The sequence below is a fragment of the Bubalus bubalis genome, chromosome 19 (genome assembly GCF_019923935.1).
Source record: "Bubalus bubalis isolate 160015118507 breed Murrah chromosome 19, NDDB_SH_1, whole genome shotgun sequence".
NCBI classification, from domain to species: Eukaryota; Metazoa; Chordata; class Mammalia; order Artiodactyla; family Bovidae; genus Bubalus; species Bubalus bubalis.
In genome coordinates, this window is record NC_059175.1 from 62380967 (window position 1) to 62405257 (window position 24291).

At 46.2% G+C, this 24291-nt stretch overlaps 1 protein-coding gene across 1 annotated transcript in view; it reads left to right on the plus strand.

The window, feature by feature from the left end:
• Positions 1-24291, plus strand: part of LOC102399461 (death associated protein) — a 67192-nt gene that overhangs the window by 13040 nt on the left and 29861 nt on the right. The window contains exon 2 of the mRNA XM_006059764.4: positions 2391-2487. Coding sequence (XP_006059826.1) covers positions 2391-2487 — 97 coding nt within the window. The remainder of the gene's footprint in view (positions 1-2390; positions 2488-24291) is intronic.

Consider the following 24291-nt stretch of genomic DNA (forward strand, 5'->3'; position numbering starts at 1 on the left):
TGACCTAAGTGAAAAGGAAGGAAAAAAGTGAAAGCCACTCACTCATGTCTGACTCTGCGACCCCATGGACTGTAGCCTGCCAGGCTCCTCTGTCCATGGAATTCTCCAGGCAAGAATGCTGGAGTGGGTAGCTGTTCTCTTCTCCAGGGGATCTTCCCAACTCAGGGATTGAATGGTCTCCTGCAACAAAGGTGGATTCTTTACCATCTGAACCACCAGGGAAGCCTGATGACCTAAGCACTTTCCAAAGCCCCACCTCCAACATCATCACTTTGGGAGTTAGGACTTACAGCTTCTCTTCTCATCTAAACTCCTCCAATTTAGGACGTGGCTCTTAACCCCTTTCTGGAGATGAAGCATTGAGACTTTGAGCAGCTGACTACTCTGAGAACATGTAGCGAGGACATGGAGGGACCTGCTGACTCTAAAACACAACACTGTCAACTGCTATGTGACAGTGGCGTTTGATATAAGGCCAGCATTTCCAACTTTATCCCGTGGAATACAGGAGTCCGAAAGGATGATAACCAGCATTACTGGGGAAGGAGGGACATTCTGTGGTCAAATACACTTGGGGAAGACTGTACACTCTGGGCCCACGTAAAGCTTACAGTGCATGCTAAAGGCAGAATATCTGTCTTGAGGAAACCCACTTAGTTTGTTCAACCTAGCTCTTTCCACACTTGCTAGATCCTAGAATCTCCATTTTTGTTGCTGCTTTTTCTCTTGCAAAACAGCATTAACATATTAATTATTAAGGAGATACAAGTAAAACTGTAATAAGATACCACACCTACTAGAACAACTATATTTACAAAGAAACGCAATAGCAAGTGTTGGTAAGCATGTGGAGAAATTGCAACCTCCACTGGTTGGAGTGTAAAACAGTGCCATGGCTTTGGAAAGCATTTGAAGATCTTTCAAGAGAGTGAATATGGGATTACTATGTCACTCAACTATTCCACTCCTACATATGTACCAAGGAAATAAGGGTATAAGTCTGTGTGGCCACACAAAACTTGTGCATACACAGTCGTTCATAATGGCTTTATTCCCAGTAGCCAAAATGGAAAAAGCACAAATGGCCATGCACAGATGAGTGGATCTTAAAATGTGGTCTGTCCATGCAGTGGCATATTATTCAGCCATGAAAAAGAATGAAGGGACTTCCCTGTCAGTCCAGCGGTTGGGACTTTATCTTCTAAATTCAGGATGTGCGGGTTCCATCCCTGGTTGGGGAACTGGTATCCCACATTTCTTGAGGTCAAAAGGCCAAGACAGAACAAAGATAGTATTGTAACAAATTCAATAAAAACTTTGAAAATGGTCCACATCCAAAAAAAAAAATCTTTACAAGAAAAAAGGAATGAAGTACTGACACATGCTACAACATGGGTAAACCTTGGAAACATTATGTTAAGAGAAAAATCTTATCACCAAAGGCGGCGTATTTTACGAATTCATTTGTCAGATGTCCGGAATAGGCCAGTGCAGGTGACTGGTTGCTAGGAGCTGAGGGGAGAGGAGGGGTTGGAGAGGGACCCTTGATGGGTTTCCGTTGAGGGTGATGATCCTGTTTGACAATGATTGTGGCCACAGTGGTGTGACTCTGAATATACACAAAACCACTGAATTGTACACTCTAACTAGGGGGACCACATCGTACGTGAATTATATGTCAATAAGGCTGTTTTTTAAAAACGAACTTAACTTCTGCCAACCCCAGGGTTTCATAGCACAGTCTGGGAAAGGCTGTCACCAGAGAGGGCTCTGTGCTGTGACATGGCCGATGTCCTGTGTCGCCTGTGGCTGTATCCCCATCAGAGCACCATCGGCATTTGAGAGAATGTCACAGGCAGGGATGGAGTGGCCGCTGCTGCATCACAAAACTATACAAAACCTAAAAGCCGGCGGCCGCTTTCTCCACGTGGTTTGTACTCGTACCACCGCTGCTCTTACCAACTTGAAAGGAGACCAGAAACACAGATGAGCCTTGGAAAGTTTCTAAGTGGCTCCAGAGCACGAGACAATGTTGAGCATCCTGTCATACTGAATCTCCCACAGCAGTACTGGGGCTTCAACACAGGTTCAGTCCCTGGGTTGGGAGGATCCCCTGGAGAAGGAAATGGCAACCCACTCCAGTATTCTTGCCTGGACAATCCCATGGACAGAAGAGCCTGGCGAGCTACAGTCCACGGAACTGCAAAGAGTCAGCTGTGACTTAGTGACTCAAGAACTGCAATAATAGCACTTTTCTCCATGATCAATAGCTGTCACTGCCAGCTGGCCTGGACTTGGGGCCACGGGACAGCCACACACCTTTGAGTAGCTCCCCTGCCATCTGGTGGTTGCATGTCCACACTGATCACACACCTTCGTCTTCATTTCAGTGAAAGCTGGTGGGATGCGAATTGTGCAGAAACACCCGCATTCTGGAGACACCAAAGAAGAGAAGGACAAGGATGACCAGGAGTGGGAAAGCCCCAGGTAGGAAAGTTCTGGATTCACAAGTCACCCTTATTCGGTTAAACATTAACGTTTGTTCTCTGCTGCTTGCTTCCGATAAACCCTGGGCTCCTTGGGCCCTGTGCTGTGAGCTTTTCCTCTCCTGCTCAGTGAGGAGGGGGTTCTGTCCCCCAGACAGAGGAGAAACAGGACAGCTAGAGCACGCCTTCTTCCCTTGCCCCGAATAAATCTAAGTGGATTCATCCGTCTTTGGGCAGAAGCCCTCCACCACCACATTGAAATCACCCACAGACCTTAGAAAATGCTGTTCTGGTTGAGTCTCTGGGCTGTCAGGGCAGAGAACCACTGATTTAAATAGTGTTCACAAGCGTTAGAGCTTTGCCAGTTTCAGCCAAACCTTGAATCATTGAGGCCACACCCTGGTAAGTAACCGAGTACCCTTAAATGACGTCTTTGCCCCCAGATCCCTGGGTCCCCAACAGCTCACCTTCCTGCAACACCATCATCTCTGTTTACACCTGCTTTCCTTGCAGTTTCTGATGTCAAGTTTGGTCCAAAGACCTTGTTTCAAGCCCATCTCCTTCCACCTGTAACACACAGCCACACGCCACCAGTCCCCACCTGTCTGAGTGTGTCCCCAGAAAGGGAAGTGAACACTAAGCTTTGCACCATGTAACTTGTCTCCAGCCACGTCTCAGCCAGAGGAAAAGGAAGTGTGGAAAGCAGCCAGCCCATATTTGTGCATTTCATTCCAAAAGTCCTAAAGCAGGTGGAATGCTCCCCAGGTTACACATGGGAGACTGAAGTCCACAGAGGCCAGTGCTTGCCACACTGAGTAGGAATGAACCCCAAGCCCAGGGTTCCGAGCAGGCCAGGCTTCCAAAAGAATAGCTCCTGACAGCAGGCACCCTCCGAGAAGGACGTGCATGGGTTTGGTGACCCCACATATCTGCTTATGTATATGCTGTGCCATTGGGTATTTTCGGGAAAACATTGAGTGTCACTTAGGGCGGTCCCTGGAGGGGAGAACAAAATTTGGGGAGAAGTTTCTGAGTGATTATTGCCCATTTTAAATCATGAGATATCAGTACCAGGAAAGTCAGCTCAAGTTCTGGTTTTTTAAAAGAAGAAGGTGGTTTAAAGAAAAGTCTCGAATTTTCTTTCCACTGACTATTTTCACAGATTTGTGTTTGGAACATAACCACATCACGAATTCTCCTACAGGTCTATGGTCCTGTATCTGAAAACCGTGGGGCCTAATTTATACCAGAATTCAGAAATTCTAATGTTTTGGGAGAGGAAGCAGGTTTTAGCAGAATAAGACCATATGCATTTCATACAGTACCCATTGTGGGGTCTCGAGCAGCCTGTTGGAATCTGTGTATGATGTTCATACCAGCTGAGATGCATTTTAAAGATTTACAGACTTGGACCAGTTCAGGGTAAGTTTTGCCTGCATAAAAGAGTTAGAACGTTAGGTGTTGAGAACATTCCTGGACTTGGAACCGAGGATAAAAACATGTGACCTGTAGCATTCTTCCACTAGAAAACTGGAATGTCATTTCCCTTCAAATCCACGGGTTCCTTAAGAAGGAAGAGAGAGGATGAGACAGAGAGCTGTATCTGGGAGGGAAAAAAAAACCTGGGAAATTAATGAAATATGCTTTTCTGCATGTTTAAGTGGAATAAGGGACAAATAGCTACTTCCGTGTGTAACACAGTGTCAATACGGTGACAGCCGATCATTTCTTAGCGCGTTTAGAAATAACGACAGAACAGCCCATTCATTTTCTATTGATTTTTTTTTCTCATGAGATGAAATACAGCATTTATGGAAGATGCACAATGTGAATTAACATTCCAGAGGGTAAATGATTGCAAGAGAAAGGAGGGGGATGCCCAGCACCCTAGGTTTTAGTCTCTTACCTACCGTGAAGGCTGGTTTGCTCTGGAACCAGGTACTTTTGAATCGGGCTGACTGCAGGGCGGGGTTTGCGCATGAGCCAGAGTATGTTTGTTCCCTGCAGTCACACTGTTGCGCCGTGTTCCTGGTCCAGCTGATGGCTCTTGTCCTCTGGGCAACGGCTTCTCTCCTCACTGCTGTGGGTTAAACCCCCCACACACCGTTGACAGAGGCGAGGAAGCCTCTGTAGACGCTGCAGCTCTCGGCATATGTTGCCAATACAACTTCCAAACTCCCGCACCAGACCTGGTATTCTGTGTAACAGTCCACTTCCACCACCACGCAGCCTCTGTTTTTCTAGTGGGCTGATTGAATAATTATAGTTAATAGCGGTCACTGATGGTATTACAGAGTGCAGTGAACCTAGCCCAGTTTTAACGGGGGCTCTGCCCATGTTGATTCATTTGATCCTTGCAACTACTCTATTCTCATCCCCCTTTGGGAGTTGGCTTTTCATTATTATCCCCATTCTGGATTACTACTCCTACTTCAATCACTCAGAGAGATTAAGTGACTTTTGCAAAGTCACACAGCGAGTAAGGGGCAGAGCCAGCATCCCAGACTGGAAGCTGGGTTCAGAGCCCCTACTCTTAGCCCCTGGACTATGTGTACCAACTGAGTGTCTGTTTTGTGCTGAGCACTTAGTAAGTGCTTCCCATTGGGTTTAATGTTCACACCACCTAAAAGCTGCCCATTACACAGATGAAGAAACGAGGCTCAGTGAGCTTATCTGACCCAGTCAGTGGGCCAGGATTCAGCCCTAACTCTGTCTTGACTTGGAATCCCATGTCCCTCATGTCATCGTGAAGTCACTCAGTCATGTCCAACTCTTTGCGACCCCATGGACTGTAGCCTACCAGGCTCCTCTGTCATGGGATTTTCCAGGCAATAGTACTGGAGTGGATTGCCATTTCCTTCTCCAAGAGATCTTCCCAACCCAGGGATCGAACCCGGGTCTCCCGCATCATAGACAGACGCTTTACCGTCTGAGCCACCAGGGAAGTCCCATGTCCCTAATAGGGTACAGAAACCCCCTGAACTGACAGAATATTTGGGGGATCAATATAGACTGTAAATCCAGAAAAATGAAGAAAGTATTAGTAGCTTAGTCATTGCTGTCTCCTGTATTGCAGGTGGATTCTTTACCATCTGAGCCACCAGGGAAGTCCTAGATCCCTCTATAAAATAAACACTGATTCTGGGGTTGCCCACAACCTTTCCCATATTCCTCAAGCCCACAGTCCCACCCATGCAACCTCACCAAAGTAGATGGCCTAATTACAGCTCGTAACAAGCTTTTGGGACACTGGGCTGGTTTTCCTTTACATATGGAAAGGCCATAGTTATTTCCAGAAATTAGTCAGACATGTAATGTTTTATATTAATTTCTTTTGGAAATGTCATGGCATGTGACTTCAAAATTCACATTACCCTCATCCTAAAGTTTTCTATTTTATCATGTTTTGAGCCAAGCGTTCTCCAGATATGAAAATAAATGCATAATCTCAGATGCCAGTTTCCTCCTTGGATCCGCGTTTGCAAAACTCTCTGCTTTCCTTCCTAGATATTTAAAGCTGGCTTTGCGTTTACTGACTCATCTCTGGTGGCTTCCTTTCCCAATCAGAAAATCAAATACTGATTGCAGAGAAAATGAACAACTGGAGCATTAAAGAGGTTGTTGTATGACCCAAAAAAACCTCAAAGCCCTCGTACTTGTACTTTTCTTTTGCAAATCTTTATGTTACCCTTTGTCCCCTTAGTCCTATCATTTTTCAGATATTAAAAAGATAATTCCTTATACCACCAAATTGTTTTAAAATGCTATTAAAAAGATAATAATGTAGCAGAAATTTCAAAATGTTTTCCAAACATTCCCATCAGGCTGAATTCTAGTTACCTGCGGCCCTTTGTATCCAAGACGAGTAAGAGGTTTCATTGCTGTGAGCTCATACTTTCCTGAGTGGGTGCAAGACTCGATCTCAGAACTGACCCAATCAAGGAAAGCTGTGATTTTTTTCTCAAATCTGTCTGCTGAGCATATTGAGTCAAAATGTCCGGTTTCATTACGTAACGGAGAAACTGCAGACATAGAATGGACTTCAGGGGTCATTAGCACCCACTAACGTACAGTGTAGTGGCGAGCATGCGCTGAGGCCTGAGCATGAATCGAGCTGGGTAGAAAGTATTTTAAAAGGTAGACGGCAGGAGGAGTAAAGTAGAAGTGGAAGGGTTAGGTGTGGACTGGGGGTGGATTGGAAAGGGGTAGAAGGAGTGAGGTAGGGGAAAGGGGTGTTAGGGGTCAGGAGGGAACAGCCTTTCCTGAGCTCCACAGTTTGTACAGGACTGACTTAGGGCTGTGATGCTGTTTCATGTTCATATACCTCCCCCATCAAAATAAGCAAACAATTCCAATCTTCCAGGATGTGGGAAATACCCAAGATGGAATACACACAGTAACAGATGGCCCTAAGTGTAACACAAATGCTTAGTGTTATCGACTGCAAGGAGTACAGTGGAAAAATGACCTAACCTAAGTAACTTCAGGAAACATTATTTTGACTGGATACTATAAGGCTAAAGACAAAAAAAAAAAAAAAAGGCAAAAAAAGAAATGCATAAATGCTACACTCCAATTAGTCAGTGTTTCATACAGGAGTTTGGGTTAGTGATTCTGAAATTGCTTTATGTATGCACCAAGATTGAACAAAATAAATATGTTGTGACTGATGAAGAGTCAAGTTTCTCATGGTCAGAAAAAGGGGAAGACTAAGATAACTGTAATATTTAATTAGAATTAGAGGTATTAGTATGAACTCAGGCTTCCCTGGTGGTCCAGATGGTAAAGAATCTGCCTGCAATGTAAGAGACACAGGTTCCATCCCTGGGTCAGGAAGATCCCCTGGAGAAGGTAATGGCTAACCACTCCAGTATTCTTGCTTGGAGAATCCCATGGACAGACCAGTATTCTTGCCTAGAGAATCCCATGGACAGAGGAGCCTGGAGGGCTACAGGCCATAGGGTCACAAAGAGTTGGACAGGACTGAGAGACTAACACATTACTTCAGTATGAACTCATAGCTTAACTGGATGAATAGATGGATGGATGGATGGACAGTAGGTATAGATGGGAACATACATATGTAAATAAACATACATGGAAGAGATACATACATCCGAGCTGTGTTCACTGACAGGACATTAAAGAACTGTCACCACATAGCCATGAGCACCCCCTAGGGCCAGGATCTTGGTTTCTAAACACCATTCCCCAGTCAAGGGTATTTTGGCTGCTGCTGCTGCTAAGTCCCTTCAGTCGTATCCGACTCTGTGTGACCCCACAGACGGCAGCCCACCAAGCTACCCTGTCCCTGGGATTCTCCAGGCAAGAACACTGGAGTGGGTTGCCATTTCCTTCTCCAATGCATGAAAGTGAAAAGTGAAAGAGAAGTCACTCAGTTGCGTCCGACTCTTTGCGACCCATGGACTGCAGCCCACCAGGCTCCTCCATCCATGGGATTTTCCAGGCAAGAGTACCAGAGTGGGGTGCCATCGCCCTCTCCGAGGGTATTTTGGAGAAGTGGTTCATTCCAGAACCAGGGCTGGAAAAGCACCAGATGAGCCTGGCACAGCTTGTAGTGCCATAACACAAGGAAGTGTTCCCAGAAGGATCGGGACGTGTCAGAACGACACAGAAACCAACCAGAAGGCACACCTAATGGCAAAGCTGGAATAATTCGTGATAACTTAAATAATGATAGTATTGGATTATAACCCCTAGAGTAAAATAGATATCCATGAGTCCATACTGATATAAATAATTGAATACATAGATGAGAAGGGGCAGCTCTTCTTTATGGAAGAATTCCAATGAATAAATGTGTAAACTAGAATATCACCAATAGGCAAACACCACAGTAATTGTCGGCAGGATACACTGAGGGATGCTACAATTAGAGGGCAAAAACTCAAGGAGAAATGGGCTATTTGCACAGTCTGTTTCCCCCAATATACTTATTAATTGCTAAGCAAGGAATTTACATGGAGACCACGAAATTACAGTAGAAGACACTCATTTACAGTAGAAGACCTGAAATAAGAAGGCAGAGAGTTGCTCAGTGTTATGTGGCAGCCTGGATGGGAGGGGAGGGAAGTTTGTGGGGAGAGTAGACACATGTATATTATGGCTGAATCCCTTCGCTCTTCAGCTAAAACTATCACAACTTTCTTTGTTAATTGGCTGTCAGTTCAGTTCATTCACTCAGTCCTGTCCACCTCTTTGTGACCCCATGGACTACAGCACACCAGGCTTCCCTGTCCATCACCAACTCCTGGAGCTTACTCAAACTCAAATCCATCAAGTGGGTGATGCCATCCAACCATCTCATCCTTGGTTGTCCCCTTCTCCTCCTGCCTTCAATCTTTCCCAGCATCAGGGTCTTTTCCAAGGAGTTAGCTCTTCGCATCAAATGGCCAAAGTATTGAAGCTTCAGCATCAGCCCTTCCAATGAATATTCAGGACTGATTTCCTTTAGGATTTGATCTCCTTGCAGTCCAAGGAACTCTCAAGGGTCTTCTCCAACACCACAGTTCAAAAGCATCGATTCTTCAGCTATAGCCCAATACAAAATTAAAAGTTTTTTTAAAAAGGTAGGGGGAGCAGAGAGTCATCCCGTTGGACCTCAGATGGAACCTGCATATCCATGATGTTCCTTGTTGCTGCTCTGTGTTCTGTGAATGACCGTGAAAGTGCTGTATTTGTTTCACAGCAAGCTTTCACCTGTTGTTCTTCACCGTCACTGATAACTCCAGCCTGAAACAGTTGTTACTAGATGTAGGCTGAGTTACCATGGGGCTGCTGTAACAAATGCCACAAACTGGGCAGCTTAAAATAGCTGTATTGTCTCACAGATCTGGAAGCTGGAACTCCAAGATCCAGGTTTCCTCAGGGTTGGTTCCTTTGCTGGCCATCTTTGGCTTATAGATACGTCACTTTTTTTTGTCTATGCTGTGCAGTACTCAGGCTCTTGGTTCCCCAGAGAATGAACCTCCTGAACTGGGAGCTCAGAGTCTTAACCACGGGACCACCAGGGGAGTCCTAGATACATCACCTTGATCTCTGTCTTCACGTGGCCCTCTCCCTGTGTCGTCTCACCTTCCCTCTGTGTGTGATTCTTTCCCGTTTTGTAAGGACATCATGCATGCATGCTAAGTTGCTTCAGTTGTTTCCAACTCTTTGCACCCTATGGACGGTAGCTGCCAAGCTCCTCTGTCCATGGGATTCTCCAGGCAAGAATACTAGAGTGGGTTGCCATTTCCTCCTCCAGAAGATCTTCCCTACCCAGGGACTGAACCCGCATCTCTTCTGTCTCCTGCATTGGCAGGGGGGTTCTTTACCACTGGCACCTCCTGCAAAGCCCCACTCATATTCGATTAGGACCCACCCTAAAAGCTTCGTTTGAACTCATTTACTTCTGTGAGACCCTGTTTCCATAAAAGGTTAAATTCTGAGGTCCTGAGGGTAAGAGCTTCCCATAGTTGGGGGTGGGGAACGAATCAATCTCTAGTAGATGCCAAATGATAATCTGTGGCCATTATTAATGGTTCGTTCAGTTAAAGTTAATACTTAAGTAAAAAATGGAAAATTGAAAACATTGAGGTTAAGAGATAGTACACCCTATACGCCTGAGAATTTTTATCTTTAAGCCATTATCTTCATGTTTGAACTTGAATGAGGCTTGTGAGCCAATTTCAGCATCATTCTTACTTTGCAATAGGATCATCTTTTATATCCAGGCTAGTCATCAGCTATCTTTTAGAAACATTGGAACCCTTTCCCCATGATGTGTGGAGTTGCCAGTGGACTAGGAGTGCTGAGTGCCAGCCATCCACTCCTGTGCTGTTTGGGTGCCCCGGTTAGCAGGCAGGACCCATGACGTGGCAGCCAACCCCTGCCCTCAGCCACAGGAAGAGTCTTGATGAGGTGGGGTGTTGAATAACAGGGGATGTCCTTGTGATGGGGTAACGGGTTATCAACTGCTTGTGGACTGAGATGCCACCTCCAGGGAAGAGCCTTCTTGAGGTACAGCAAGATCCTCCAAATAGAACGCACATGAGGCACGTTGTCATGGCAGCAGGAAATAGCGATGGACGGTCCTGTCTGTCTTGGTGGGGCACACGGGGAGAGTCTCGTTGCTGTTGGGCAGCTCTGTCAGGTTTGCCCGGGAGTCTCAATGGTCAGTGGTTCCGTGTCTGTAGGCCACCTGGGCATGGATGAAGTGGTACAATTTGTATGCTGGCCATCGAGCTGTGAAAGTCATTGTTTTGCCTGGAGCTGCTTGGGCTGCAGAAGGTTAACAGAGCTCATGCAGGTGCCCGGGTCCCCACATGGCAGCCCGGGTCAGCGGGTAGTGCGGGAGAACCTGCCAAGGTGTAGGGAGCATCTGTCTGCATCACTGAGTCTGCAGCCCCTCCTCAAGGCAGCCCTCCTGTCCCCATCACTCTGCAAAGGCTCAGGTACACCTGCTGGCATTTCCACCTGGGTTATAGTAGGACCTTCTCACCAGGCAGCCTGCCTCCCCTCAAAGAAGCAGTGAATTCATTTCCTTAGGTCTTCCAGAATAAAGTGCTACAGACCCAGGATTGTCTCACAGTCCTGGGGGACGAGACATTTGAGATCAAGGTGTTAGCAGACCCGTGCCCTCTCGGAAAGCAGTAGGGGAGGATCTGTTTCAGGCCCCCTCCTGGTTCCTGGGCTGAGGCAGGAGAACTCTAGTGTTCACACAGCTGTCTCACTGTGTGTGTCTGGGGCCTGTTTCCCTTGTTCATAAGGATGCCAGTCATATTGCATCAGGGCCCACCCTAATAACCTCATCTTAACTAATTCTTGTTGTTTAGTTGCTAAGTTGTGTCCAACTCTATGTGACCCCATGGACTGCAGCACACTGGGCTCCTCTGTCCTCCACCATCACCCAGAGTCTGCTCAAATTCATGTCCATTGAGTCAGTGATACCATCTAAATATCTCATCCTCTGCCACCCCCATCTCCTTTTGCCCTCAACTTTTCCCAGCATCAGGGTCTTTTCCAATGAGTCGGTTCTTCAAATCAGGTGGCCAAAGTATTGGAGCTTCAGCTTCAACATCAGTCCTTCCAATGACTATTCAGGACTGATTTCCTTTAGGATGGACTGGTTGGATCTCCTTGTAGTCCCAGGGACTCTCAAGAGTCTTCTCCAATACCACAGTTCAAAAACATCAGTCCTTCAGCACTCAGACTTCTTTATGGTCCAACTCACATCTGTGCATGACTCCTGGAAAATCATAGCTTTGACTAGTTGGACCTTTGTCTGCAAAGTTATGTCTCTGCTTTTTAATATGCTGTCTGGGTTTGTCATAGCTTTTCTTCCAAGGAGCAAGCATCTTTTAGTTTCATGGCTGCAGTCACCATCTGCAGTGATTTTTGGCGTTCAAGAAAGTAAAATCTGTCACTGCTTCCACTAACTATGCAACAAGTTTATTTTCAAATAAGGCCACATGCTGAGCTACTGGAGGTTAGGACTCTAACATAAGAAGCAGGGGGAGCAGAGGGACACACACTTCGACTATTAACAAGCTTCAGCACCTCATGGCATGAGGCACCTGTTGGCAGTGCCCAGCTTCCGTGACATCCCACAGCAACAGCAGCACAATCACTCAGCAGCTGTGAGGCCCACACGGCGAACGGCTCCTGCTTCTGTGCGAGCGTGTACAGTTGCCCGGGCGGAGCACGGCAGCAGTCTGCCCCTCCCATCCTGGTGGGTGCCCTGTATCAGGGAAGTGACTGTGCAGCCCCCAAATTTATTTTTTTAATTTTTTAAAAAGTATTTATTTTACTTATTTACTTATTTCTTCGGTTGCACTGGGTCTTAGTTGCGGCACGCGGGATATTTGATTTTCACTGAGGTATGCAAAGTCTTTTAGTTGTAACATGTGGAATCTTTAGTTTTGGCATGTGGGATCTAATTCCCTGGCCAGTGATCGAACCCGGGCCCCCTGCGTTAAGAGCTCGGAGTCTTAGCCACTGGGGAAGTCCCCCCATCAATTTAAAAATTGCTGTTTGCCTGCTCCCCCCATATTTGTATATTCATTTTTAAATTATGCTCTGCATATTTTGCTACTGTTATATACATTGTAAAATGTATACAAAATGAATATTAATGTATGAGATCAAGGTGAAATAAGCAATGTTTTAAATGTCCTGCCAACCATTATGACTTTTTATTGTCATTAGCTCATATCTCAAGGTCCAAATACCCTTGAGGTAGTGTTTCTCATTAATGATTCAGGATGTAAATCTGAATTTCTAATGTCCTTCCTGGTGACTTCAGGTTTTGTGGGAAAGGGTGGCTTCCTGTCAAGTCTAATTAGATCTTCAGTGTTTGTCATGTGGTTCGTGAAATACTTGTACCAGGACAAGAAGCTTGAGCTCGTCTCTTTTTTTATTGTGCTTATCTTGGTGGTAACCTCAGCCTCTGGAGGGCTCTTTTTGCAGTAATTTTTGAAGCCACATGTTCATTTTGTCATGTGTGTGCTAAGTCGCTCAGTCGTGTCCTACTCTTTGTGACCCCATGGACTGTAGCCTGCCAGGCTTCTTTGTCCATGGTTTTCTCCAGGCAAGAATACTGGAGTGGGTTGCCGTGCTCTCCTCTAGGGGATCTTCCCGACCCAGGGATCGAACCCAAGTCTCTTACGTCTCCTGCATTGGTGGGCGGGTTCTTTACCACTAGCACCACCTGGGAAACCCCCTCATCTTGTCACAGTTAGTTTAAATTCATTCATTGTATATTTGAGCACAGTTCTAGGTTCTTGAAATGTATCAAAGGTAGAACTAGAGAATTTACTTAGCCCACTAACCAGACAGTGTCATGCGTATGTTGTCAGACACAGGAAGCCAAGGAAGGGGCACCAGGCCCTGCGGGTAGTGACCCTGCTGCTCCATCCGGAGCCCCAAGGACCAGGAGGCCGGGTGGGGGACAGTCAGCCGCAGATGGGCAAAATAGTCCCTGTGAGTAAACAGCGCTGATGCTTAGTTCATTGTGTTTGAGGTTTTTTAGATAGAGGATAAATGTAAATAAAATAATTTGCACGTTTATCCTTTTCCCTGACTGTGCTGTGGCCTTCTGGAGACAAGGACTGCCTTCATCATTGACTTATGGGTGGTGGCTCTGAGAGGAGTTCCCTGGTTGTACGCATGTCCTCAGTCACGAAGTCGCATCAGACTCTGCAAGCCCATGGACTGTGGCCCAGCAGGCTCCTCTGTCCATGGGATTCTCCAGGCAAGAAGAGTGGAGTGGATGTCCATGCCCTCCTCCAGGGGATCTTCCTACCCAGGCTTCCCATGTCTCCCGCTGAGCAGGAAGATTCTTTACCCCCGTGACACCAGGGAAGCCCCTCTCTGGTTGTATGTAGTTCCATGTCTTCCAAAACCCATGGCTACATGTATTTTAGGATGATCGGGAGGAGCACAGCGAGGCACATTAAGAAGTTTTGTCCAGAATCGCTCAATGAACACAGAGCCACTGGTGTGGGATGCAGAATACTTTGTGGCCCAGGAGTCGTGGGCAGTGGTGTCATCAGGAACTCAGAGTCTGAGCTCCCCTTAGATGGGCCCTGAGGCAGGCTGGGGTCTGGTGGGTGGTGAATCAGAACCTCACTGTGCAGTGGAGGGAGGAAGCATGTGGGCATCCCTGCGTCAGGGGAGCCTGGCTGGACCCCGCCAGGGTGAGGCTGAGACGGGACGTGCGACAGGCTCCACTGTCCTCTGGCACCTGGCACTACTGGTCATGGGCTTGGAGGCAGTATTTACCCAACATCTGGTTCTGTAAGGGATGCAGAAACAAGGTATGATTGATGCGCTCTGAGCATCTGCTTCCCTCCCTTCACAGTCCCCCAGCCTCCTAACCAGACCTCCACGCTGCCCTCCACCTTTCATCAGATGGAAGAAGGGGAGAAAGGAGATGGAGCTATCGGCTTCCGTCTCCAGACACAGCCCTGTGCATCTGCACCGGAGCCAGCCTCTTGGAATGGATAATTCTTTTGTTTTTATGGTGCTCCTCAGAGGGTTGCAATATTTATCAAGAGCATTTCCTTATTACATAAACATAGGAACTGAATTTAAATCAACTCTCCAGTGGCTGGATTTTACAGAATGCAATATGTAATAATAACGACATAGAATAATGCTACCTAGAAAAATAACTACATAGAAACAAGAGCCCTTTATTGAGTTTATTACATTACAATGACTATGCCTGAAATTTTTAAGCCCTCTATTTAAATAAACTCTATTTTAAAAAAAAAGAATGAATGAGGAAAACAAAAATAAACTCTGTTGACTTCAACTGGGTCAGAATGCACAGCACTCAGAAAATGCTTAGTGAATCAGTAATAATGAGCTTAGAATTTGATTCTTTAAAGGTAAATAGTTAATTAACTTAGTAACTTGGTTACCTCTTATTTTCCAGTGGGTGAAAGAGGTGAGCCAGGTAAGGTCAGTGTTAAGGAAGAAAATTTTTCCTCCTTCTGGGATATTCCATTGAGCACTCAGCTCTCTCTAGGGAGAGATTGACTTTGATTTCTGGTTGTGTACATCTTGTAGGGGAAGATATACTCATTAATGTGGGCCAGAGTCATGAGGATGGCATTATACTCAAGAAATTCTCATAGAATTGTTGGATTAGAGCTGGACACACCTGAGAGGTCACCTAATCCAGATTCTCCAGGTGGAGCTCCTGACAGATAAGATGCCAGATTTTATTAAGGACCTAGAAAGGTCAGATACCAGAAGCAAAACATCTATTGGGAAGAGATCCACAGAGATTTTTATGTTAAGAAGAAGCCCTTGCCCACGTATGGGTATATATGCAAAAGTATTGAAAACAATGTCTCCAAGAGTTATCTGCACACCCATGGCAGCATTATTAACAATAACCAAGAGGTGGAGGCAACCTAAATGTCCATCAGTGGATGACTAGGTAGCCAAAATGCGGTGTAGACATACAACGGAATACGAGGCAGCCTTAGGAAAGAAGGAAATCCCGTCACAATGCCACAGCATGGATTAACCTGTGTCAAGTCAAATAGGCTTCCCAGGTGGCTCGGTGGTAAAGAATCTGCCTGCAAAACAGGAGACGTGGGTTCCATCCCTGAGTCAGGAAGATCCCCTGGAGAAGGAAAAGGCAACCCACTCCCATTCTTGCCTGGGAAATCCCACAGACAGAGGAGCCTGGCAGGCTACAGTCCATGTGGTCAAAAAGAGTCAGACATGACTGAGCAACTAAACAACAAAAACAAGTGAAATAAGCCACTCACAAAAGGACAGATATTACACAGTTCTACTTACGAGCTGGTTGGTGTGCTGGTAGGGGCGGTTGGCTTCTTTCCTGGCACTTCAGGTGAGCACATCCCCACAGGGGAGCATCCCAGAACGTTCGAGAAGAGTATGTCCTTGGCACCCCCAAGAATTTGTCCAAAAGTTGGACCGCCACCACGAACTTTTTATTCTGGCTAACTCTGAACTTGTGTAAATCAGGACTAAAGATGAAAAGTGGGGGAGCAAAGATTCCAAATGGCATCTGTTGCTCCTTTTGTAGCTGATTCCCTCAGTGCGATGGTGGTGAAATTTAGAGCGTCTTTAGCCAGGCTGACTAAATTTAGAGAAGTAATTGCTGTTTATCCTTCTGCGGACATCGTGGGAGGCCTGAAAATGAAAGGATGGAAAGCCAAGATGACAGAGTAGAGACAGCCAAGTTCTGGTTTGGGTGCCCGTTTTCAAAGATGGCAGTGGAGTATAATGTTTAAGTTTGATTATAGGGGGACTAACTGGTTTCCTTGTCTTTAACAACATTCCTTCCTACGGAATAGCTGGACCTTTGCTGCTGAAGTTCACTTTACGACACAGGGATTCAGTAGAAAGCGGACCAGATGCAGTCGTTTTTTGACAGTTTTGAAATCTACACTTTTTGCGGAGGAAGTACCGTTGATACTCTGCACTATTGGATAAGTTCTGGGAGTTGAGAGAAAAGCTAAGATGGTTAACATGTGAGTGTAGTTACTGAATCTGCTGTTCAGTTAACAATGAAGAGTTGATACTCTGAGCCTGGGAGCATATATGAAATTTTGACAGGTGGAGAGAGACTGCAGCTGCCAGGGAACAGCATTAAGGGGCTTTTGCGGACAGGTTGGGTGAGCGATGCTCCTGCTGGAGGGTGAGCTGGGCAGGGTCTCCCTGCCGCCTCCTCCTCCCCATGCCCTCCTCTCCTCGCTCACACCATGCCTGAGGTCTCCACGTACAGGTGTTTCTCTCCCAGCGGCTGCAGCGGGTCATGACCAAAAACACCTACCATCAGGCAGGATATGTTCCTCCTGGCCCTCAGTTCATTTGAACCTGGGACTTTGATGATATCCATTCACTTGGACTTACTGGCGGGTCACCTGTCTGAAGAACATTCACAGAGCAGTTAGGTTATAGATCAGTAGCACTACTTTAACTTCTTGTGCCCAGAATCTACCACTCTGTACATCTATTTATATTTCATTTCCCTGAAGCTCTGAAAAATAAGGCCAAAGGAAAGGAGTGCTGGTCCATCAAAGGTTCCCAGTGTTGTCTTTCTTGCCTGCCCCTTGGGCTATCTAAACCTTTTCCCCAGCATTTTAAGTAACTCCATACTTACGTTTTTTTCTTTTTTAATAGCTGCTGCTGCTGCTGCTGCTGCTAAGTCACTTAGCAGCAAGTGGAGAAGGAAATGGCAACCCACTCCGTGTTCTTGCCTGGAGAATCCCAGGGATGGCGGAGCCTGGTGGGCTGCCGTCTATGGGGTCACACAGAGTCGGACACGACTGAAGCGACTTAGCAGCAGCTGCTAAGTGATGCAACCCAGTGATGATTAAAAACCAAACATGGACTGCAAAAATGAATGGGGAGAATATTGATAGTAAAACTGTCAGAGCCCCAAGGAATTAAAAAGAACATGAATAAACAATTCATAAAACAATAGAAATTTGTCAACAAATATTACTAGTAAACAAATAAAATTAAAAGTAAACAAATAAAAAATAAGAGTTCACTTTCTGGTGTCTAAAAAAGTGAACTAAAAATATCCTAATGTTATATGTAATTGTCTATTAAATCTCTATTATATAGAGATTGGATATCTCAATCCTAAAAAATGTTTTAAATTGCCTACAGATTTGAACACATCATTTTCTTCCACCAAACCCTGATCCCCTCCAGGTTTTCCACTCTTATTATCTTTTCCCAGCTTTAATGAGATATTACTGACATATACATAAATTCAAGGTGTGCAGCATGATTTGATAGGTGTATACATTGTGAAGTGACCACCACAATAAGGTTAGTTAACACCTCCACCCCCTCAAGATAATTAACATTTTTAGTGATGATAAGATTTAAGATCTACTCTCTTAATACAGTACTAAGTTATATAATAGTATATGTGTGTGTATATGTGCTGTTCTCAGTCATGTCCAACTCTTTTGTGACCCCATGGACTATAACCCGCCAGGCTCCTCTGTCCATGGGATTCTCCAGGCAAGAATACTGGAGTGGGTTGCCATGCCCTCCTCCAGGGGATCTTCCCAACCCAGGGATCAAATGCAAGTCCCCTGCATGGCAGGCAGATTCTTTACTGTTTAGCCATCAGGAAGCTATAAATACATACATACATAAATACATACATATATATACACATACATATGCATACATACATATATATATGACTATATATATATATATTGGAGAAGGCAATGGTACCCTACTCCAGTACTTCTGCCTGGAAAATCCCATGGACGGAGGAGCCTGGTAGGCTGCAGTCCATGGGGTCGCTCAGAGTCGGACAGGACTAAGCGGCTTCACTTTCACTTTTCACTTTCATGCATTGGAGAAGGAAATGGAAACCCACTCCAGTGTTCTTGCCTGGAGAATCCTGGGGACGGTGGAGCCTGGTGGGCTGCCGTCTATGGGGTCGCACAGAGTCGGACACGACTGAAGCGACTTAGCAGCAGCATATATATATATGACATCTGTAACTGACATCTCCCCATTTCCTCAACACTGGCTGGCTGGCAGGTAAAGTAAAACCCAGATCCTTTACAGGTTGCAGTTTAACAGGTGGGGTGGAGGTAGGAGGTGTGGACAGCGTGGGACTTGCCCAGTGGTGCTTGGCCAAGCAGCAGTGCTCCTCAGGAGCGGACAGAGCCTCTCAGGTTTCAGAGAACTTATGAATCACCTCGGAATGCCATGGGCTGGCAGGGGCGTGGGGTATGGCGCGTGGGCCCGAGGTTCCAGGAGGGTGGCATGGTGCTGCCTCCTCCCACCACACTTAGAGTAGTCAGACCCCATCCCTGTCTGTCTGATGAAGTCTATGTGCCTGTCAGAAGTGTATCAACACTATGCCAAAGGCTGCATATCCAGTCATATCTGACTGTTTGTGACCCCATGGACTGTAGCCCGCTAGGCTCCTCTGTCCATGGGATTTCCCTGGCAAGAATACTGGAGTGCATTGCCATTTCCCCCTCCAGGGGATCCTCCCCACCCAGGGATCCAATCCGCAACTCCTGCATTGGCAGGAGGGTTCTTTACTGAGGGTTCTTTACTGAAGGGTCTCACCTGAGAAGCCCATGTATTATAAAAGGTAGAGAATGTTATATGAACAATTTACCTTTTGGCTGTTCATAAGTAGTTATAACTTCCTAATTGGTCACCGTATTTATAAGTACTGCAAAGAGAAGGAGGTAGACACTCTGAGAACTGTCCAGAGAGCAGGACTGAACCATGTTTCTATGGGACTTGAATCTATTGAGAAAGCATCTGTCACTCAGCTGGTTGCGTTTATGACTATGTCTTATCTTAATCAGGCCTCAGGGAATAAGTTTAGAAGACGGTCCCTGCTATCAAACAAGCAATTCAACATCATTCAGAAAGTCTGATAGTCAAATAATGATAAATACCGGCCACTCTTAAACTAGTGCTTTATATACTTGGTCTTATTTTGTCCTCCCAACCTACAGAAAAGGTGGATGTTTATTTTATGAATGAGGAAATTTGCTCAGAAAGGCTAATGATGTGCCCAAGGTCATTCCGATAGAAACTGACGGAAGTAGGATTTGAACCCAAACCTACGATTCCAAAGACTCACACTGCTATATTTAAAGTGGACCAACAAGGACCAGCTGTACAGCGCAGGGAACTCTGCTCAGTATTATATAACAACCTAAATGGGAAAAGAACTTGAACAAGAAGAGATACATGTATATGTATGACTGAATCATTTTGCTGTACACCTGAAATTAACACAACATTGTAAGTCAACTCTACACACATATAAAATAAGAAGCTTTTTAAAATATCCTTTACTATTACATTAAAAAAAAAAATCAAAACCAGAAACAAAGACTTGCTATTTTTCTGCCCGGCCCTTGTCTTCTGGCAACTGGCCCTCTTTTCACAAGGAGTTGGAGAGAAATTATTGAAAAGAGAGCCTGGGACTTCACAGGCAGTCCAGTGGTTAAGACCCTGTGTTTTCATCACGGGGGGCATGGGTTCAATCCCTGGTTGGATGAGACTGGGTCCAGCACTATCTGAGAAGCCATAGATTCAAGGTTTCCAAAGTCAGCTGCAAAGAGGGGAAACCAGACCAAAGTACAAATGAGAGGAAGTTGGCGTCAAGGTAAAACCAGTGACTCACGGTTCCTAAATTCGTTATGACTTTAAGTGGAAAAAAGAAATAATGGCCTAAATGGGAAGGGTGGTGCCACATGCACCCAGAACAAATCCTGCTAAAGAATGGGAGAGGCTGTTTTCATTTTGCCAGAGCTTCTGAAAGTGATTATAGGTAGAAACAGATGCAAACCGCTGCCACCCTCTGCATGGCTGAGCCTGCGGGGTGGATTTCTACAAGACATCTCTTTTTTTGCGTTTGTGGAGTCAGAGGGGAGCCTGAAGTGGAGTGAGGCTCAGGCCAGCAAGTGTCAGTTGACCTCCACCTCTCCTCCTGGGAAGGGGAAGGAATCCCACCCTGAGTATCTCTGGATACTCAGAGCCTGTGGCTTTGTGTTCAGATGGCTGTCATCCTGAATGAGAAGTGCTGAACACCCAGGTGTGGGGCCGAGCACTAGGGCTTCTTAGGGAGACCCAGAGCCAGAGCAGAGAAATCGTCCCCTGGAAACCGGCTCAGGCCTTTCATCTGTTGGTTTATCTGTTGGTCTTCTCGGTTTCCTTTTTAAATCTCAACCACCCTTAGGACTGTGCAGTCAAGTCACTTGGGTACCCATCATCCTCAAGGATCAGGTTTCCACGTTTTCCTGAAATGTGCCTACAGCATCTTGGGTGGGAGGTGGAAATGGGGGCAGGTGGGGGACGTTGGCGGTTCCCTGTGTCCTGGCCTGTGGCCCCTGGGTGGTCCCAGGTAGAATGCTGGCCTTTGGGGCCTATCTCCTCATCTGTAGCACAAGGTTTGTACACCAATCTATTTCTCTTTCTGGACTTTTGTAGTGAAACGGGAGGAGGCAGTGAATCTCTGCAAGCTTTGAGGAGAGAGAACTAACAACACAGCATGAATTAACGTCAGTCTCTGGTTGTTATGGAGATACTTCCATGTTCTAGAATTCCAATAGACATGGGAGGAGGTGAGAAAACAGAATTCTGTCCTCCAGAAACTTGGGGAGATGGCTCAGTCCTCACTGAGGTCCTCTGCATTCCCCTGTGGGTAGAGTAGTTCTGGGTGCTCCTGTGTGCTCAGTTGCTTAGTTGTGTCTGACTGTATGAGACCCCATGGACTGTAGCCCATCAGGCTCCTCTGTCCATGAAATTCTCCAAGCAAGAATGCTGGAGTGGGTTGCCATTTCCTCCTCCAAGGAATCTTCCCAACCCAGTTCCTGGGTAGGTGTTTATAAACCATTTCAGGCTTAAACAGGATGAGAGGTGCTGTGCTCTTAAATCTTTTTAAGTTTTTACTAAAAATTATTGTAAGACAGTTTTAGGGTAGCACAGGGAAATGGGCTGCCTGTGCTCAACGGCTCATTAAACAAATCTCTCAGGTTTACTTTTGTGCTATATGTGTCTTTCTGCCCCTGAACGATGCCACATCTGTATTTCGGCATTTCTTCAATAATCTTCCAAATGGATGGCTGGCAGATGCGCTCAGATGGCAGCCAGGCCCCTTCAGATGCAGGTCAAGATGGATAAGTATCCTTTTCACACATCCTTAGGAGCCCCATCAACACTGCACTGTGATAACTCAGCAATATAATGAGGAGGAAGATGTTATTGCTCAGTTGCTCAGTAGTGTCTGACTCTTTGCGATCCCATGGACTGCAGCACGCCAGGCTTCCTTGTCCTCCACTATCTCCCAGAGTTTACTCAAACTCATGTCCATTGAGTCAGTGATGCCATCCAGCCATCTCATCCTCTGTCACTCCCTTTTCCTCCTGCCTTCAGTCTTTCCCAGCATCAGGGTCTTTTCCAGTAAGTTGGCTCTTTGCATCAGGTGGCCCAAGTTTGGAGCTTCAGCATCAGTCCTTCCAATGAATATTCAGGATGGAGTTACTTTAGGACTGACTGGTAGAAGATGGTGACATATAGTAAAACGTAGAGCCAACTCAGACCAAGACTTCTAATGAGACAGGCGCTTGCTTTCACACATTCCTTCTTTTACTTCTGACCCAGAGTCTGAAATACAGTCTCTCCTTGAAAAGCACCGTGTGTTAGTGACTGTAGCGTGCTGTCTGTTCCTTTACTAAAAATACTCAAAACTGTTGTTTTCTTTCTTGCCTGGTTATTATTTTTTTTTTATTGCCTGAGTATTCTTAACAGTTGTTTCTATAAGCACCTCTATTTCTCATCTGTTATTTCTCCCCAAATGTCCCAAGGACGTGGGCTTACCAATAAACATTATGCTGCTCCAGAGGAGCTTAGTATTGTTTCTAGGGTTCGTAGCCACATAATTGTTCTCACGGGGTATCAAGGTGAAATAGGATTCAGCTGGAAGACCTGAGTTGGGCCAGTTGTACCACTACCTAATTGAGGGATCTTGCACAACTCAAATGATGTTTATAGGATAGGAGACACATAGGCTTCCCAGATGGTGCTAGTGATAAAGAATCTGCCTGTCGATGCAGGAGACATGAGAGATGCAGGTTAGATCCCTGAGTCTTGAAGATTGCCTGGAGGAGGAAATGACAACCCACTCCAGTATTCTTGCCTGGAGAATCCCGTAGACAGATGAGCCTGCTGGGCTACAGTCCACGGGGTCACAAAGAGTCAGACACAACTGAGTGACTGAGCACAGGAGATGTGTATATAAGGGATTAAATTAATTGCCTTTTTTTTTTACATTCTTATTTGTTATCTAATAAGCTATTAATGTATCTTCTCTTTCCTATCAGCTTAAGAGTTTATTGTCATAAATACTGTTTCAGATGAGAGAAATGGTTCGCTGGTTTTCTTTTGTAAACTGCTTGCTCTTTGGGCTTCTCTGGTGGCTCAAAGAATCTTCCTGCAATGCGGGAGACCTGGGTTCAATCCCTGAGTTGGGAAGATCCACTGGAGGAAGGGCATGGCAACTCACTCCAGTATTCTTGCCTGGAGAATCCCCATGGACAGAGGAGCCTGGTGGGCTACAATCCATGGGACTGCAAAGAGTCGGACACGACTGAGCAACGAAGCACGTGATAGCAGGAAGGAAGTGAGGTGGCAGAGGAGTAAGGCATGTCTGACTATATTTCTTTGGCTTGGACATTTCATCAAGGGGCATGATTCTGAAGGACGGCTGACCTTCTGACGGCCAGGACTCTGCGGCTGCAGCAGCCAGGGGCTAGAAGACGTGTTAAGAGCGTTTCTCAGTACATTGAACACCGAATGTCTCGCTGTGCAGCTTTGGTGATTGATGTTTGGTTCTGTGGTCTCATTCCTAACTGCATCCCTTAAAGGGAGGTCGGGAATAGTGATTTCCAGAAAGAGTCAGCGTGAGGGCCCGTTGCTGGGTGGTGGGTGTGAGCTGAGAGGCATCACTGTCAGGGGACAAGTGTCTTCATTTAGACCCTGATATATTTCCCTTGGGCTTCCCAGGTGGCGCTAGTGGTAAAGAACCCATCTGCCAATAAGAGACAGTGTGTTCAATCCCTGGGTTCCCTGGGTCCGGAAGATCCCCTGGAGGAGGGCATGGCAACCCACTCCGGTATTCTTGCCTGGAGAATCCCAGAGGAGCTGGGCGGGCAATAGTCCACGGGGTCACAAAGAATTGGACACGACTGAAGCGACTTAGCACACGAATTTCCCCTAAACTGTTCTCCTTAGGGGGACCAGGGCATCTGCGCTGGGGGGCAGGGGACCCACACCGGGTTTAGTCGGCAGCCGCTTGTCGGAGGGGAGGAGATGGAATGAGGTGGCTGCCCACGGATGTCTAGTCCAAAGGGCGTTTACCTGGCACCATTGATGGGTTCCTGCAAAGTTCATCGTTAATCAGGTTCCCCAACCAAATGCTCTTCCTTCCTGACTTGCTGTCAGAGTTTCTTCAGCCTTGCTTTCCCACTGACTCTCTGGTGGTGGCACTCAGTCTCTGCCTGTCCTCCTCACATCCTGAAAACTGTAAATGATCAGTGAGCAACCCTGGGACACGGGCTTCCTAAAACCGTCCACAGCTGTCAGAGGAGGGGCTGCACGGGCCGCCAGCCGGCGCGCAGTCGAGTGCTCTGGGAATTAGAATCAAGGCCCCTGATCCTTGCGTCTCTGCCGGAGAAATTAGAAATGGTGTTCACCTCTGCCAAATACCAGACGTGCTGTATCATCAAGAGGCTTCTTGTCAGGTCCA